Source organism: Gossypium hirsutum, chromosome A08, assembly GCF_007990345.1.
Source record: "Gossypium hirsutum isolate 1008001.06 chromosome A08, Gossypium_hirsutum_v2.1, whole genome shotgun sequence".
Classification (NCBI taxonomy): domain Eukaryota; kingdom Viridiplantae; phylum Streptophyta; class Magnoliopsida; order Malvales; family Malvaceae; genus Gossypium; species Gossypium hirsutum.
This window is the reverse complement of record NC_053431.1, coordinates 63,230,065-63,245,378: the sequence shown is the minus strand read 5'-3', so window position 1 is coordinate 63,245,378 and position 15,314 is coordinate 63,230,065. Positions and strand designations below refer to the sequence as shown.

The window sequence follows — 15,314 nt, the reverse complement described above, 5'->3', positions numbered from 1 at the left end:
CAATTGGAGTTGAAACACTAAAAATCGAATTGTCCAAGCTTTTCTTCCCTTTCCTCATCATTTAGGATAATTTTGCAAAGAATTTAAAAAAACTAATCCATCCCCTTTTGGTATTTTGGGCCTAACAATGGTCAATAATCTCCACCTCACCACAGCCTGAATAGTATGGGTCAACGTTACACCCCTTCTCCAACAAATGGGCTCTATATGAAATAAAATTCTTTAAACAATGCCATACAAAATCTTTCACTTTGGGAGGAAGGTGGGCATTCCAATATGCGACCCACTAGCAACAAGAAGGTTTTGCTCAATATTCATAAAAGAATTCACTACAAGCACATAATCGGATTGGACCATATAACTACCTTGGTGAAATGCCATACAAGATCAGGCAACTGAAGACTAAAGGGAATGATCATGACTCGAGCTACGTCCAATGAAACCAGAATGCCTTTAAGAAAAGATTTATCCCAAACCCCAATCACTTTGTAACAAATCTTTCACCCTTATATCTTCTTTGCCTAGTAGCGGGGAGGACATAACATATAAATCTCGATCATTCATGAGCCAAGGGTCGTGAAACACTCTTGTATCATTGCCATTACCAAAGCGCCAATGTATACCCTTTACGAGCAACCATTTGGCAGCATGCAAGCTTCTCCAAATGAAGAAAGGATTATGCCTTTTCAATGACTCTAGAAAATTGAAACAAGGGAATTATTTTTCTTTGAACACCCTAGTCAATAGAGACTTCAGAGAAAACTTACAGCATGGTTGGTTCACTGTTTACTTCATTCCATTCCTGCCCAATTCCGCGCGCTACAGTGAGTTTTTGCTATTACACCGTTTGGTTCAACATTTACTTCATTCCACCAATTTGCTATTACGCTCATATTACCTAAGATGCTGTAATACCTATGCTGTAATAGGTATTCCGGGGTAAGGGCACTAAATTTCTATTCAACACTAGACGTGTAAAATTTATCCCCAAAATAGCCTGCTTTCTTCTCCCTTGCTCCAGATTTCTTCCAACATTTTTCCCCAAATCAACAGCACTTTCGCCCTTCATCTTCATCTCCGGTACGTTTTCTTTTTTTTATTTCATCTCCTGTTTTTATTTCTCCTTCCTCATAACTTCATAACTCTTCTTGTATAAAACTTCATAACTCTTCTCATAGTCATCTTTGATTGCCAAAATTTGTTATGGGTCTCTGATATATTTCTTTGTTTCCTTGGCTTATGAAACTGAAGGCACCAGCTGTTTTTTTTTTGTTTGATTCTTTGATTGTCAAAATTTGTTATAGGTCTCTGATATATTTTTCAGCTTCTTATCTCTCATTCCAGGTTGTGTATTTTCCCCCTATAAACTCTTTTCTTAATGAATATTTTTCATTTGATCTCTGCAAATGTTAGTTCATTTGGTGCTACGGTTCTTTATTTATCTTCAATTTTGTATTTCTTCATCTGGGTATTAAGCAAGTTATGTTAATTTCACTCAGTCATTGGTTTTGGTTTCATAGGAAGTTGGCTTACGGTCAATTGTATTTTTTTAGGTAATGATGGAATTGGATTTTTTGTAGGCATTTTATATTGGTGTTTAGGAATTTATGTTATTTTTCGATTTATAGGAAGTGAAGTAATGGTTAATTCAAGTTATTTTAGGTTAATTATATTTGTTGGGAATTTCTCTTCAAGTTCTTATAATGGAGTGAGAAAGTATATGTAAGGTGGATTTTCCATGTCAAACAGTTTTTCTTTTTCTTTTTGTGTGTGTGTATGTGTATGTATTCTCTTTAGCTTTGAAGGATGGACCTAATAATTGTACAAAGGGGCAATCTAAACTCTATTACTGCTGATTTTTTGTTAGATTAGAGTGAATTAGATATTAAAGACGGGTTTGCAAAAGACGAGTTTGCTAACTGAGGATAATAATCCTTTCAACCTTCTATTACTCTGGTTTTGTTAGTTAGTGGCTTGGTCAATTTATCAAGTATTTCTTGATTCAAAGCTTAGCTTAAAAGTCAATATATGTGTAAGAATGATAAACCTCCTATTAGATACAGCCTATGCAAACAATGTTGTAGTGAGGACTTTAAAAGTACATCCAACTCCTTGTGGTGCATTAGTTTAATGCCGTGCAGTATGGTCTCAACCCAAACACCATGTAGTAGTATAATAGCCCAACTGAATATCTTCTTGTGCCTTACCATGCCATGGAATTTTTGGCAACTAGTAGTACAAATGCCTATACATAGATATGGTTTGATGGGTTAATGTAATAAGAACTAAAATTTTTCATTCCAAAAATTTCTATTTAAAGGTTCAGGACTATGTTTGAAATGAATGTTTTTCTATGGCAAAACACCTAGTGTTCAGTTCACTAATTTCCTTGAAACTAAGGTATGGAAAATGGTATTGCTAAAGTTATAGTATATATTGTTTTGGATTGTGGTTTTCTAGACAAACAAGGGAGGTGCTTGCTTGAATATTCTTAAGAATATATTAGGTGTAGAAACTTGCTGTCTATCTTCGTGCTATTGCTTATGGTCGATCTCTTGAGCCTTTTAAATATCATAAATGTTCTATGTGGCTGGATGACTCTGGATTGTCCCTTTCTTTTTGGTGGTGGTGGTCTTTTGGTGGGGGGTCTGAATTGATAATTTCCCAATACAATGGTGTTTAACTTGTTTGTTCCTTCCATATAACTGTTTGATATTTCTTTGTTCTTTGTTATCAAAAGGAAAACTAATAATAGATGCTGAAGCTGATTGTGATCAAATCAATAATTAATTCAATTTTTGAGCAGGTTTTGGATCGCGGGGAGAAGGTTGAACTTCTAGTGAACTGCTCCTCCACTTGATAAAAAGAGCATAGAAGATGAGACTATTTGGATACATAATCAACTTTTAATGAATTCATATATATTGTTCTGCAATAAAAGAACTGAAGAAAGATCTGTAAAGGTATCTGTTCTACTGAACAAAATTAAGAAGGAAGATATTATGAGGTTCCTGGAATTGCATCATGTGGAGAAGTTTGATGTAAGTATACTAAAACTTTTGTTCAAAGTTTGAAATTAAAATGCAAACTTACATGTATGTTTTCTCTCTATGCTAGGTTCCATTTATTGCCATGTATCGGAAGAAGCAATGTCTGAGTCTGCTGGATGATTTTGAGCAAAATGAGGCTGAGAATGAAGATAATGATGATGTTGGACAATCAAGGCAATTGAAGTAGCATAAGGTAAGTTTTTTTTATTAAATTTTGCTTATGTGCCAAGAGTTGAGAGTGGCTCAGATGCCTTAATCAATGGCTGAGCCATAATAATGGTCTCTATACTATGATGGTATACTGAAAGTGTGACATCCAAGAGCAAGTTCTATTTACTGCATTATTTTCAGATACTTTGGATTATAAAAGAATTAGACATGTGGTTGCTCCTTCAAAAGCGTAAGAGTGTTCTTCAGATGCAGCAAAAGAAAAATTACGATAAGGAATGTCTGAAGATTGATAACAGTGAAAAGTATACTTTGAATAAGCAGTTATTCGAATCAATATCAAAGTCTCTCAATGAAGCTGAAACGAAGGAAGAGATTGATGACATGGATGCAAAGTATACTTTGAATAAGCTGTTATCTAGGTTCAACATAATCTGCAGCATTTACAATTTATGTTTTTTGGATTTATTCGGTTGTAGGTGTTGAGTAGTATATGTATGATGTATCTAGTGTAGGTCTATTCATTATTTTTGAAAATTTTTAATTACAAAATTCTTAAAAGATCCATGTTTAAATGTTAATAATACTATATTTTATTTGCTAAAAAAATGAATTTGACAAAATGAAAAAAAAAATTGGTAGCTCTGTAGTAGAACCACTAGTCTATCTCTCTGGCATGTAATAATTTTGTGAAAGAAAATATTGGTATAGTTATTGTTTTATTTTTGTATTCACATGTACATATCGATCCAAAGGCTTTAATATTATTCCATACTAAGATTTTTTTAATAATCTTTTTACTTTTTCTATTTTTAATGAATTTCAGATAATTTTGTTGAAATATAATTTTGTAAGTTTTATAATTGATTGGATTTAATATATTCCTCATATAGATATCATGCAAAGGTATTCCTTCGATTAAATTCAATTTATATCATAATATTAAAGTCATGAAGATGTGACTCTCCCAAAATGGTAAATTTATAATAAAAACCTTTTAAATTTTATCAAATCATAAATTAATATACTGATAAAATTATAATTTGATCTCTTATAAATTAATTATTCATTTTTAACCTTAAAATAATTTTTTAACTTCTCCCTTACTTTTAGCACATTAAATTGTAATGCAATTTAAAAATAATAAAGTAGATTATATATTATTTTAATAATATTATATATTATGATTTTTTAATTCATATAATAATTATATTAAGAATATTATTGAATTGTATATTATTTTATTAAATTATATTTAATAATAATTATGTTAAAATATGATTAAATTATTTATTTTTTTAATAAAAATATATTTAATAATAATGTTATTAAAATTTAATAACAATAACAATAATTATCTACCTAAACAAATTATGCTAAGGGTACTTTGGTCATTTAAGCCTTTTTCCTTATACTATTACAACATCTATTCCATTCAACTAAACAAAAGAATGCTATTACAGCTCTATTCCATTCCATTACAACTTTATTCAATTACAGCCCTATTCTATTACAGTGAACAAAACGTGCTGTTAATTGATTCCTAACTTTCAATTAAGACATTAATTATATGTAATTTTCTATTCAAACCTTAATTAAGTATGATTTTTCTACTAAGATATTAATTAAATTTTAATTATTTTACTTTTTTTTGTATTTAAGCTTTATTTTTATGTTCTATTTCCTAGAACTTAACTTGGGTAAAAAAAAAAACTTGCTAAGCAATTTATTTACGAGTTAACTATACGGTTGGTCACTTACCTCTCATAAGTTTTTATTTTAGGCATCAAAAATAAAAGTTTGCAAATTTAGGCTATGTTGTTAGATGCTTTTATCATTTTAGCCACTGTTGTTACAACTTTTATCATTTTAGTCACTTGTCATTAATTTATCATTACATAAACTCATTTCAATTACTGAACTTTAGTAAATTTTCATTTTGATCACTCATTTTAATTTATAAAATTATACCAAAAAATATTTCTTTTATAGAATTAATTTTAATTTTAAAAAATAGGTTTTTACAAATAATTAAGCTATTCAAATACTAAGATGAAAGTCACATTTTTCACATATAACTCAATTCTATTTAAAAAAAAATAAGGTTTTCACTGTTTAAAAAAACCCAACTAATTTTTGTAAAACCCTAATTTTCTCTTTGACTAAAAAAATAAAAGAAATTAAAAAGATAAAATTATTTTTAATTGTAAAAATTTAAGTTTTTCCTTTTTATTAAAAAAATAAAATTAATTCGGGAAAAAAATAAAGGAAATGAAAAGGATAAGTTGGGATTTTGTTGTAAAAACTCAAAACTTTTTTTCTATAAAAAACGTACATAATTCCATATAAAATGGATTTTAGTGGGAAAAAACTAAAAAATAATTCTTAAAAAGACAAAAAAATGAAAACTGAAGGATTAAAATGAATGTATCTAATGAGGAGTGCATATAACTATAATGATTAAAATGAAAATAATATATAATGATAGTGCCTAAATTATAAACTTTTTTTATTTTCGGTATCATGTTTATTTATTTATTTTTAGTATATTTAATTAAAGAAAAGACAAGAGGGAGACTCAAAGTGAAGCAGCGTCCCTTTGTAATCATAGAAAATTAGATAAAGATTCACACAGTTCCTGTTTCTCTCTTTGTCTGCACGAAAAGAAGGAATCAACACAACACCAACCAACCATAAACCCTAGCTAGAACAAATCACCTTTTTCACCTTCTATCTTCTTCTCCATCCTCTCTCTGTCTCAATTCGTTTCCGTTTGTGATGGCTTCTACATCTGCCTCGTGGTCTCCAAGCTCTCCTCAGCTCCGCTTGGCTTTCCGTTGCAGGAATTGCAAGGAACCACGTCCGCTTCTCCTCCTTGATTATCGTCGTCCTCGTCTGCTCTCGGTTTCACTAAGCCGGACTAAGGAACTGGAACGACGTCGTAATGTTGCTTCGCGGATTGTGTCGGACTCCACTGCTGGGGCGGATACTTTTTCCGGCTGGTCCGATTCGGATACTGTTGAAGATTCCATTGGCTCGGGAGGGAGAAGAAGGTTTGGAGGTATTTATCTATTATACCTTGCACAAACAAATGTTCTCACTACTTCTCTTGGCTGAATTTCGGCTGTCTTTTGTTTTCAAGAGTTGAGTAGAAGAGAATAAGAAAATGTTAAAACATTTCTTGCTTGCAATTTGGCTTCTTAATTATGTTTTCTGATTAAGTTTTTAATTATGTTTCCTTGCACTAAATGTTAGTTTACTGTCTGTTAATCAAAGCTATTTCATAGCAGTGAAGCATATATGAATCATATGATATTTAGGCATTGAATTTGAGGCATAATCACGCAAATAGCTTTCAGGGTTGTTTGGACTAATTAAACTAGTTGGTTTCCATATTATGGACTAATAACAATTCGTAAGTAGTTTGCTTTTAGGAATTATGGGAGCTGGATCAGCTGGACTTGTGCTGGTAGCAGGGTTTTCCTTTGCAGCAATGTCCCTAAGTAATCGAAGCACTTCCAGTAAGTGGTCTCTTTCAATTTCACTTGGTTCTATTACCATGCTCTTCTATCTATTTATATTCTGTTAATTTTTTTTGGTTTCTGTGTTTATTGGACTTAATTTAGATGAATTGACAACAATCCCCGAGAACTGGTGTTGAAAGATTATACCATTTGTTGACTGCAGGACCCAAACAGCAGTTGGAACCCTTAACAGCTCAACAGGAAGTTTCATTTGATAACGATAGTGAACAAGCCAAAGAAAATGAAATTGAAACAGGAACACATAAGGATCTTTCGGCACCTACCGAATCCAGCGGCCCTTCTGAAAATAATCTTGATAATGACAATGGGACGTACTTAGTAGACAGTTCGACGTCCAATGGTGATAGTGCCAGTAACACCAGTTCTATTCAAGAATACAGGCAGAATGTTTCATCTTTGGATGGGGAGTCAGCTTTCCTGGACACAACTCCGATATCACCTAACTTGCCTGAATCTGATGCTGTGGGTGTCTCTTCTGTTGCATCAAACCTAAGAGAGTCAGATAGCAACCTTGACATTGGTTCACCTGAAGCAACTTCAGAGATTGAAGACAAATTGATTAGTGTCCAAGAAACTATTGATACTAACTTGTCTGACCCAATAAACCTAGACAATGATCTCAACGAGGGAAAACTTGAAGGAAAAGAGAATTCCAGTATCTCAGTGGATTCTTCTTCTAGTTCCAATTCAATCAGTGATCCTTCAATTGTGGGCTTCTCAGTTAGTTCAGAGTTGGAACCAATTTTAGAACCTCAGGCTATACCTGAAGACAATCTGGAAACCATAGCTTCCTCTCAAACTAAAGAAAACCTTGAGAGTCGCAAAATGTCTCTGCCCTCGGTTGAAATAAAGAATGCATCTCTGGAAGATAATAAGTTAAATGAGAGTGAGTCATCTCAAACAACCCCTGTGTCAGCACCTGCTCATTCATTAACAATAGAGCAAAGCAAAATTGATTGTGATGGGATGAAAGATAGCATACCAGATTTTGAATCACCAACTCCTAGGAGTTCCTTCTCCCCAGTTGGTATACCTGCTCCGTCTGCAGTTTCTGCAGATCTACAGGTTCACCCGGGAGAGGTTCTAGTTCCTGCAGTTGTTGATCAGTTTCAGGAGCAGGCACTTGCAGCTCTTCGAGTTTTGAAGGTATTTCATTCTTACTGAGATACAGAATTATTAAGTGTATTCGCCCTTGCAGATAATATGAGAACTTGTGACCTATTACTCATATATATGTATCTTTTCCAGGTTATTGAGGCTGAAGCTCTACCTGGTGAACTCTGTACACGTCGTGAGTATGCTCGGTGGTTAGTGGCAGCAAGCAGTGCTCTTTCAAGGTATATATGCCTTCTTGTTACTCCCATGTATGGCAGTGTGAAGCCATCAGGAATTAGCATGTAATAGATACCTTTATGCTTGTAAATTTAATCCTTTTTGCTGCTTGCAGGAATGTAGTATCAAAAGTTTATCCTGCAATGTATGTTGAGAATGTTACTGAACTTGCATTTGATGACATCATACCTGAAGACCCTGATTTTTCATCGATTCAAGGTTAAGAAGTGGACTTTATATTCTTGGTCATATTGGTAGAGTAACTTCCTTTTTTGTTATAACTATTCTTGCTAATTGAGTTGCATGATTCAGGCTTGGCAGAGGCTGGACTTATCTCAAGCAAGCTTTCAAATCAAGATCTGCTTAATTACAATCGAGGCCCAGTTTACTTCTCTCCTGAAAGGTATTCCTGTTCAGACTAAACTCATTTTGCAATATAAGCATTGATATTTAGCTTGGTTAATGCTCAGGGGAGGATCCTCGTAGAACCCTCAAAAATTTTGGAAACTTGTTATTAGGCCCACCAAAATTTTGTAATTCTTATTAAGCATTTTAAATTTTTTGAAAATTTTAACTGAGTCTCAAAATTTTTAAAAGTTCTTATTAAGCCTCTCAAAAATTCTTAAATTTTTTTATTTAAACCCCAAATTTTTTGGAAATTCCAATTAAGCCCTTTAAAATGAAACCCCTAAATTTTTTAAAATTACAGCCACTATTAATGCTTACTCCAATGCTAATTTCCCACTATTTTATTGCCCATCTGCAAGGCCTTTTTCCATCTGTATTCTCGATTACTTTCCCATTGTTTTCTTAACCCATTCTCATTATAACTTATTTGTAAAATGTTAATAGAATATACTAAAACCTAAAATCATGAGTGAAATTGCATTGCAGTTTTACATTCATTATTAATTGCTTTATTTTAGATGCAAGGGTACTTTACTTCCTTTTTGTGGTTAGCTTCTTATTTTCTCTCTTTTTTTTTTCTAGCCCTCTATCACGCCAGGATCTTGTTAGCTGGAAAATGGCTCTAGAGAAAAGACAACTCCCAGAAGCTGACCGAGAGGTTGCTTATATTTTGAGTTTGTTTATATGTTCATTTCATCTCTTTCTTGCATGTTATAGTGGGTATGTTATTAATTTTACCGTTTTGTTCATGTATAGATCCTCTACCAACTTTCTGGTTTTATAGACATTGATAAGATAAATCCAGATGCATGGCCTGCACTTGTAGCTGACTTGTCTACTGGAGAACCAGGAATAATAGCTCTTGCTTTTGGTAAGTCATCTCAATGGTAATTACTTTCTCCAAGTTTCATCTTATTTTTAATGATTGATATGCCTTTGTTATTGTCATTATCCTGTCAGGTTGTACAAGATTGTTCCTGCCAAATAAGCCTGTGACAAAGGCCCAAGCAGCTGTTGCTATTGCAACTGGTGAAGCTTCTGACCTTGTAAGTGAGGAGCTAGCACGAATTGAAGCTGAATCAGTGGCAGAAAATGCAGTATCTGCTCACAATGCTTTAGTAGCTGAAGTTGAGAAAGATGTTAATGCTAATTTTGAGAAAGAACTTTCGATAGAACGTGAAAAGATTGATGCTTTTGAAAAAATGGCTGAAGAGGCGAAGCGCGAGCTGGAAAGGATAAGAGCTGAAAGAGAGGAAGAGAATATGGTCTTAATGAAGGACCGTGCTGCTATTAGTGCTGAAACGAAAATTCTTTCAAGATTAAGGCGTGAAGTGGAGGAGCAGTTGGAAAGCATGATAAATGACAAAGTAGAGATATCATACGAGAGGGAAAGAATTAGTAAACTACGAAAAGAAACAGAGGATGAAACCCAAGAGACTGTCAGGTTACAGCATGAGTTGGAGGTGGAAAGAAAAGCCTTATCAATGGCCAGGTAAGGAAATAAACTTTATTATCACATAGTTTTGAAACAATACTTCAACAACTTAATCTGGAGGAATGACAAATGATTCTTCAAATATATATATTAGATGCTTCATTTCATGGAATAATATTTTCAAGGATGCAGAGTGATAGGATATTTTTGTTCTCTTGTATCTTTGCAGCTAAATAAAATGTAAGATGAAACTTTGGTTAATTCTCATTTCCCGAGAATTTGCATTTGTCAGATTTCAGAGTCATGCCTATCTGCTCAATCGATAAATATCCCCTTTGTTACTAGGCAGAACTGGAAATGATGCACCAGGCAAGATGATCAATGTTGAATGATTCCTGACATTGTATAAATTTGAAATCTCTGTTAAAGCTGTAAAAGTTTGACCTGTGCTAACTGCTAAATGATTCTATTAGGTAAAGTTCTAGAGTTGAGAAATACATTTGGCTTCTATATGGTGGTCAAATTAATGTTTCTGCTGCATTCCTTATCTATCATGAATAGCTTCGGCTTTTCTTCTTTAGGGGTCACTGTAATATTCAGTAGGAGTTTCAGTTATTGCCTCTTGTTTGTCTTTTTCTTTCGTTTGCCCCTTTAGTTTTTCTTCTAGATGTATGCCTGTGCTTGTTCTCATTCAATTATTAAACTGATTACTCAATTATGGTACAAAACTTCCTATAATTCAGGGCATGGGCTGAGGATGAGGCGAAACGAGCAAGAGAACAGGCAAAAGCCCTGGAGGAGGCTAGGGAACAGTGGGAAAGGCAGGGCGTCAAAGTGGTGGTTGACAATGACCTCCATGAAGAGAGTGTTGCAGGAGATACGTGGGTAAATGTAGGGAAGCAAGTTGCAGTTGAAGGAACTATTAGCAGGGGTGAAACGTTGGTGGGGAAGCTCAAGATATTGGCAAGTGAAGTAAAAGGCAAATCTAGAGAGTTCATCGATAAGATTGTCCAGAGGATCCAGTATTTGATTTCAGTGTTGAGAAAATGGGCCTCCGATGCAGGTGCAAAGGCTGAAGAATTGAAAGATGGGGCTGTGTTGAAGGCAAGGGGATCAGTACAGGAGATGCAGCAAACCACAGCAGGATTTAGTTCGGCTGTTAAAGAAGGTGCAAAACGAGTGGCAGGAGATTGTCGGGAAGGAGTTGAGAAACTCACTCAGAGGTTCAGAACATAGCCTTCCCAAGAGGTTCGTCCCCCTCCTTTCTTTCTTGGACACCAATAAATAAATTTCGCAGCAGAGAAGCATGTAATTCTTCTTCCGATCTCCGGTCATTAGATGGTACCTAGTTATCAATCCAATGATGTTTGTAAAATAAGGTGTACTAATATTTTAAATCTATTTGTTGTTGCTGCCGCTTCCTGTTAAGGAATTCAACTTGGAAATGTCCTAGTGAAGCTCATAAAATGAGCCGACGGATGAACTCATTTTTTATTTGGATAAGCTACGCTGCACCAGAATCGATTTTAACAGTTCAATCATTAGTGACTTAAAAGATAACTCTGTAATTCAGTGAGATTTTGCAGCTTTTTTATGTTGATGACCAAAACATAAATTTACAAATAGTTTAGTGATCACAAGTGTGGTTTATCTTTCTTAATTTAGGAATATACATTTTTGCTCAACTCCCAACTAAGTCTGTTTGACCCAATGATGGGCAGCTTCTAAAGCGTTTGATTGATGTCTCATCCCCTCTCAACGGGGCTCATTAAGCTAAATGCAACACAAGACGATAAAATTTGAGACCACCACTAATTGATTTGGTTTAAATAAACGACGAAAGATGCTCTCTTTACTCAATGATAATCTTCCAAATCCTTACGGCTAAGAAAGCAAGGCAATACCCAACATGTCAAGGACATGCAACTAAACACAAATTTAGCATACATTATAAAATTAAACAAACGAGATTCAGTGCATAGTTTTCAGTCTCAAACCAATAAGTTGAAATATATGCTAAACAAAGTTCTCTAATGAAATCATCAAGGTGACTTGTCACCAGAGAGCTTCACTTCTTCTTTTCTCCACCTCCAGGGTGAGCCCTGCAAGGAAAGCACTGAGTTCACTACCATTTTCAGAATGCAAATGCCCCTTCAAAACATAAGACAAGGAATACTTGCTTGTCCTCGGATATAAGATATTACCTCATCTTGCGGAGCACACTAGACATCTCCTCACGCTTCTTCTTTGCCCTTTTGTGAGTTCCCAACTTTCTTTTAGCAACCTTGAGCGCTCGTTTGTCCTTACCAACTTTCAGAAGTTCAGTAATCCTCTTCTCATATGGTGCAAAACCAGCAACTTCCCTAATCAAGTTCCTCACAAAATGGACTCTTTTGCTAGTTTTCTGAATTAATTAGATAAATCAGGGCCACGACTTCAAGCTAAGAAAACACCAACTAGGAAACAGACTTCTCAAAAGATAAATACAAAGAACAACAGCAGATCTAACTTGACAACCTAAAAGTATTGCTACTGCTTCCCTATGCGGTTTTCTCAACTTCTCTTTCAATTGCTTCATATTCGATAACTATTATTCTACATAAAACTTAATCAATATATGATGTACTTACTCCTTTCCGATTAGAGGGACGTGGAGCCAACTCCTTCTTGGTTACAACATGGCCCTTGTTCAGTCCCACAAAGAGGCCAGTATTTGGCTGCTTGGTAGCCATTCCTGCTCAATTGAAAACAAATCATATATAAAGAAACGGAAAACATAACACTGGAGCGGCACTGCAATCAATTCCAAATAAAAAACACAGATCATTCTGATTTCAGCTCCTGCTTCAGACATGGTTGATAAATAAATGACTTAACTCAGGACTCAAACCCTCAATTTATCGTCTTTCCTTTATAAGCCTCTCAATCAAATATGTATATCAACACACATGAAATGAAAAATGGGCTTCAAAAACTAAAAGCATAAACTTGCAAAATGGAACTAACGCACATGTATATATATACCCAAACATTTAATATACAGAATAACAACTAGAAACCAAAGCTTGTAAACAGAAATAAAATAAAAATCTAAATAGTATCATATCATCCAAAAAACCCACCAACCAAAGCACAGCAGTTGATAAATCGCAACTTAAATCGTTTACAGTCGAGGAAACCAGCTAAAGCAGCTCAATATTTGAGTTGAGTCTATCATATTTATATTTCTACAGAAGTTGCGGTTTTAAGTTAAACTTGGTTCCCCGAGAAATCGAACAGAAGAAAACATTCAGAAAGAGTAAAGTAGAAGTGAAGAGAGAAGGACAGAGAGGTACCTGTGGAGACGGAGATCTGAGGCGGACTAAAAGCAAAAAGGTATTTATTAAGTTTTTGTTCTTATATAACAAATATATTGATTCCTGATTTTAGGTTTATGGGATTGGGTTTTGGGCTTTTTAAGTATTAAAAAAGAAAAGAAAAGAAAAGAAAATTAGACATTTTCTAAATGAAACCTTCGCTTATTTGCTAAGGTACGCCTTCAATTTTTGAGATTATCCTTCATCATATTCTGATATTATGAGTTTTCCTCTCACTTTGCTTGTTTGTGATTTTAAATTATATTTGTAATTTACAAGTCTTCCTCTCACTTTCTGCGTATGCCATTTATAGGTTTTATCTAATTTTTTCCACTTTGATTTAATTGTTTTCTATTCTTCCTTTCTTGTGTTTTACATTGAGTTGATTTTTTATTGTAGTTAATCATACGTATCTTTATAACTGTACTATATTTGTAATTGGATTAGAATTGAATTGATCCAAATTGAAACATAGACTTTAATTTTTTACCATTAATCTATTTGTAAACGATTAATCTAAATTTACTTACATCCATTAATATAAGTTTTTTAAAATGTACATTGTCGGTGAAGTTTTTAAATTCCAAAAGCAAAGTTAAGAGGCTGACAAATGCCATATAAGGTATAGTAAAATATTTAAAAAAATACATGGCAAATTTTTAAAGTTGTTTCTGAAATAAAAAAGTACACTGCTAATGTACTAAATACTAACTTTATTTAATAATTTTTTATTTTATTCAACTTTTCTTTTTTGCAAACTAAAGCTACTGATGCATTTATTAAGGTGAAAATTGAACTGATTCCTAAACCCCCTATTCTGTCGTGGGCTACACATGTCTATCCACTATTACATGTCTTTGCGATGCCTCAGGCATAACTTAAAAACAGATGACCATTTAATGAAAGCTTAATACCTTAGTAAATTAAACAAAAATACACAACTATCAACGCTAAAAAATCGAAACCCTAAATAATTTCTTAAAAAAACAACCCTTCAATTTTCTTCAAAGAACTTATCTCCTTTCATGCATCAAAGCCAGATTTGAGCTTAGCTAGAATTCAACACAATCTTCGGCTATTTCCCACTTTTTGTCCCCCAACCTCTCTATATTCCCTGAGTTCATTGGAAGACAACCCACATCAGAACCATTTTCAGATTCAGACCCTTCAATTTCGATTTACTCCCTTCCAAACCCCCTCCTATCTCCAGCGATGAAAATTTCCACTTCCATTGAGACTTCTTCTATCCAATAAAATGAGCCATCGTACTGGCAACCTTTCACTGCCAACACGTGTTGCTTCATTAGCCCTTCGTGGAGCATATCAAAAAGTAAGTCTTCTGAAACTTGATACTCTATTTTTTTATCTAATTTATCAATTTTTTGATGGTTGATTTGTCATTGTCTACAGTCTTTAGCTTCCTTATCACGGTTAAGGCGTCCCCTTCCACACACACCTCTCTGAAACCCAAGTCCTTTGCAAATGTCACCTTTGTAAATGTCACTGCTTGTAGACATGCTCATGCTTCTACCATGGTAAGATCTAGTACATTTTCCACCAAATAAATACATGATGCCATAACTAAACCTTCATTATTTCTAACTATAACTCTTGATATAGATCTGTTTAGATGTTGTTGGTAGGATGCGTCAAAGTTTCCTTTAACTAATTCCCTATTTGGTAGCTCCTAACTCACTTTTCTGTTAGATTATGCCCAAAGACCAATCATGAGATGATTGTAATAACATACTTGTTTTACCTCGTTTATTAATATAAGGCATTGCCATTATTATTTCAGTTTCTTTTCTATGTATATAAATAATTTTTTTTATAACAATGTCTTAAGAATAATATTCTTAAAAGGTCTTTAGTCGAGTATTATTGTGGGTTTGGACAACAATAATGCATTAAGACTAACATGTAGTTTATTGATGACAAAGTGTTGTTATCGACATGGGATGTCAAAATCAATACATAAGTATGTGTGTTAGAGAACAACATATTGTACTGGCCCAGTCTA

General features: G+C 33.8%; 2 protein-coding genes and 1 long non-coding RNA gene across 9 annotated transcripts; 2 read left to right on the top strand and 1 right to left on the bottom strand.

Annotated features, from left to right (window-relative positions):
• The first annotated feature begins 264 nt into the window (after nt 1-264).
• LOC107948954 (uncharacterized) lies at nt 265-3,807 on the top strand. Of its 3 annotated transcripts, XR_005899475.1 has the most exons (5): nt 265-824; nt 930-1,080; nt 2,807-3,041; nt 3,118-3,243; nt 3,402-3,807. It is a non-coding gene; the product is annotated as an uncharacterized lncRNA (long non-coding RNA). The 3 variants fall into 3 exon arrangements; XR_001697603.2 differs by having other exon boundaries at nt 346-824; nt 3,118-3,807; XR_001697604.2 differs by lacking the exon at nt 265-824 and having other exon boundaries at nt 904-1,080.
• Nucleotides 3,808-5,793: 1,986 nt separating this feature from the next.
• On the top strand, nt 5,794-11,476 carry LOC107948936 (uncharacterized). 4 transcript variants are annotated; one of them, XM_016883626.2, is made up of 10 exons: nt 5,794-6,279; nt 6,653-6,739; nt 6,906-7,909; nt 8,012-8,100; nt 8,211-8,314; nt 8,408-8,498; nt 9,086-9,161; nt 9,260-9,374; nt 9,464-9,995; nt 10,168-10,306. In XM_016883626.2, the coding sequence occupies exons 1-10, from the start codon at nt 5,997-5,999 to the stop codon at nt 10,169-10,171; spliced, it is 2,385 nt and encodes a 794-aa protein (XP_016739115.1). In that variant the 5' UTR covers nt 5,794-5,996; the 3' UTR covers nt 10,172-10,306. The 4 variants fall into 4 exon arrangements, with proteins under 4 accessions (XP_016739115.1, XP_016739097.1, XP_016739105.1 ...); XM_016883608.2 differs by lacking the exon at nt 10,168-10,306 and adding an exon at nt 10,682-11,476 and having other exon boundaries at nt 5,796-6,279; XM_016883616.2 differs by lacking the exon at nt 10,168-10,306 and adding an exon at nt 10,682-11,476 and having other exon boundaries at nt 6,141-6,279; nt 6,642-6,739.
• Nucleotides 11,477-11,768: 292 nt separating this feature from the next.
• Nucleotides 11,769-13,570, bottom strand: LOC107963077 (60S ribosomal protein L36-2). Of its 2 annotated transcripts, none has more exons than XM_041074461.1 (4): nt 13,274-13,570; nt 12,569-12,672; nt 12,143-12,342; nt 11,769-12,040 (listed from the first exon to the last, which is right to left on the bottom strand). In XM_041074461.1, exons 2-4 carry the CDS (start codon nt 12,668-12,670, stop codon nt 12,007-12,009), a joined length of 336 nt encoding a protein of 111 aa, XP_040930395.1. In that variant the 5' UTR covers nt 12,671-12,672; nt 13,274-13,570; the 3' UTR covers nt 11,769-12,006. The 2 variants fall into 2 exon arrangements, with proteins under 2 accessions (XP_040930395.1, XP_040930396.1); XM_041074462.1 differs by having other exon boundaries at nt 13,061-13,291.
• Nucleotides 13,571-15,314: the final 1,744 nt, after the last annotated feature.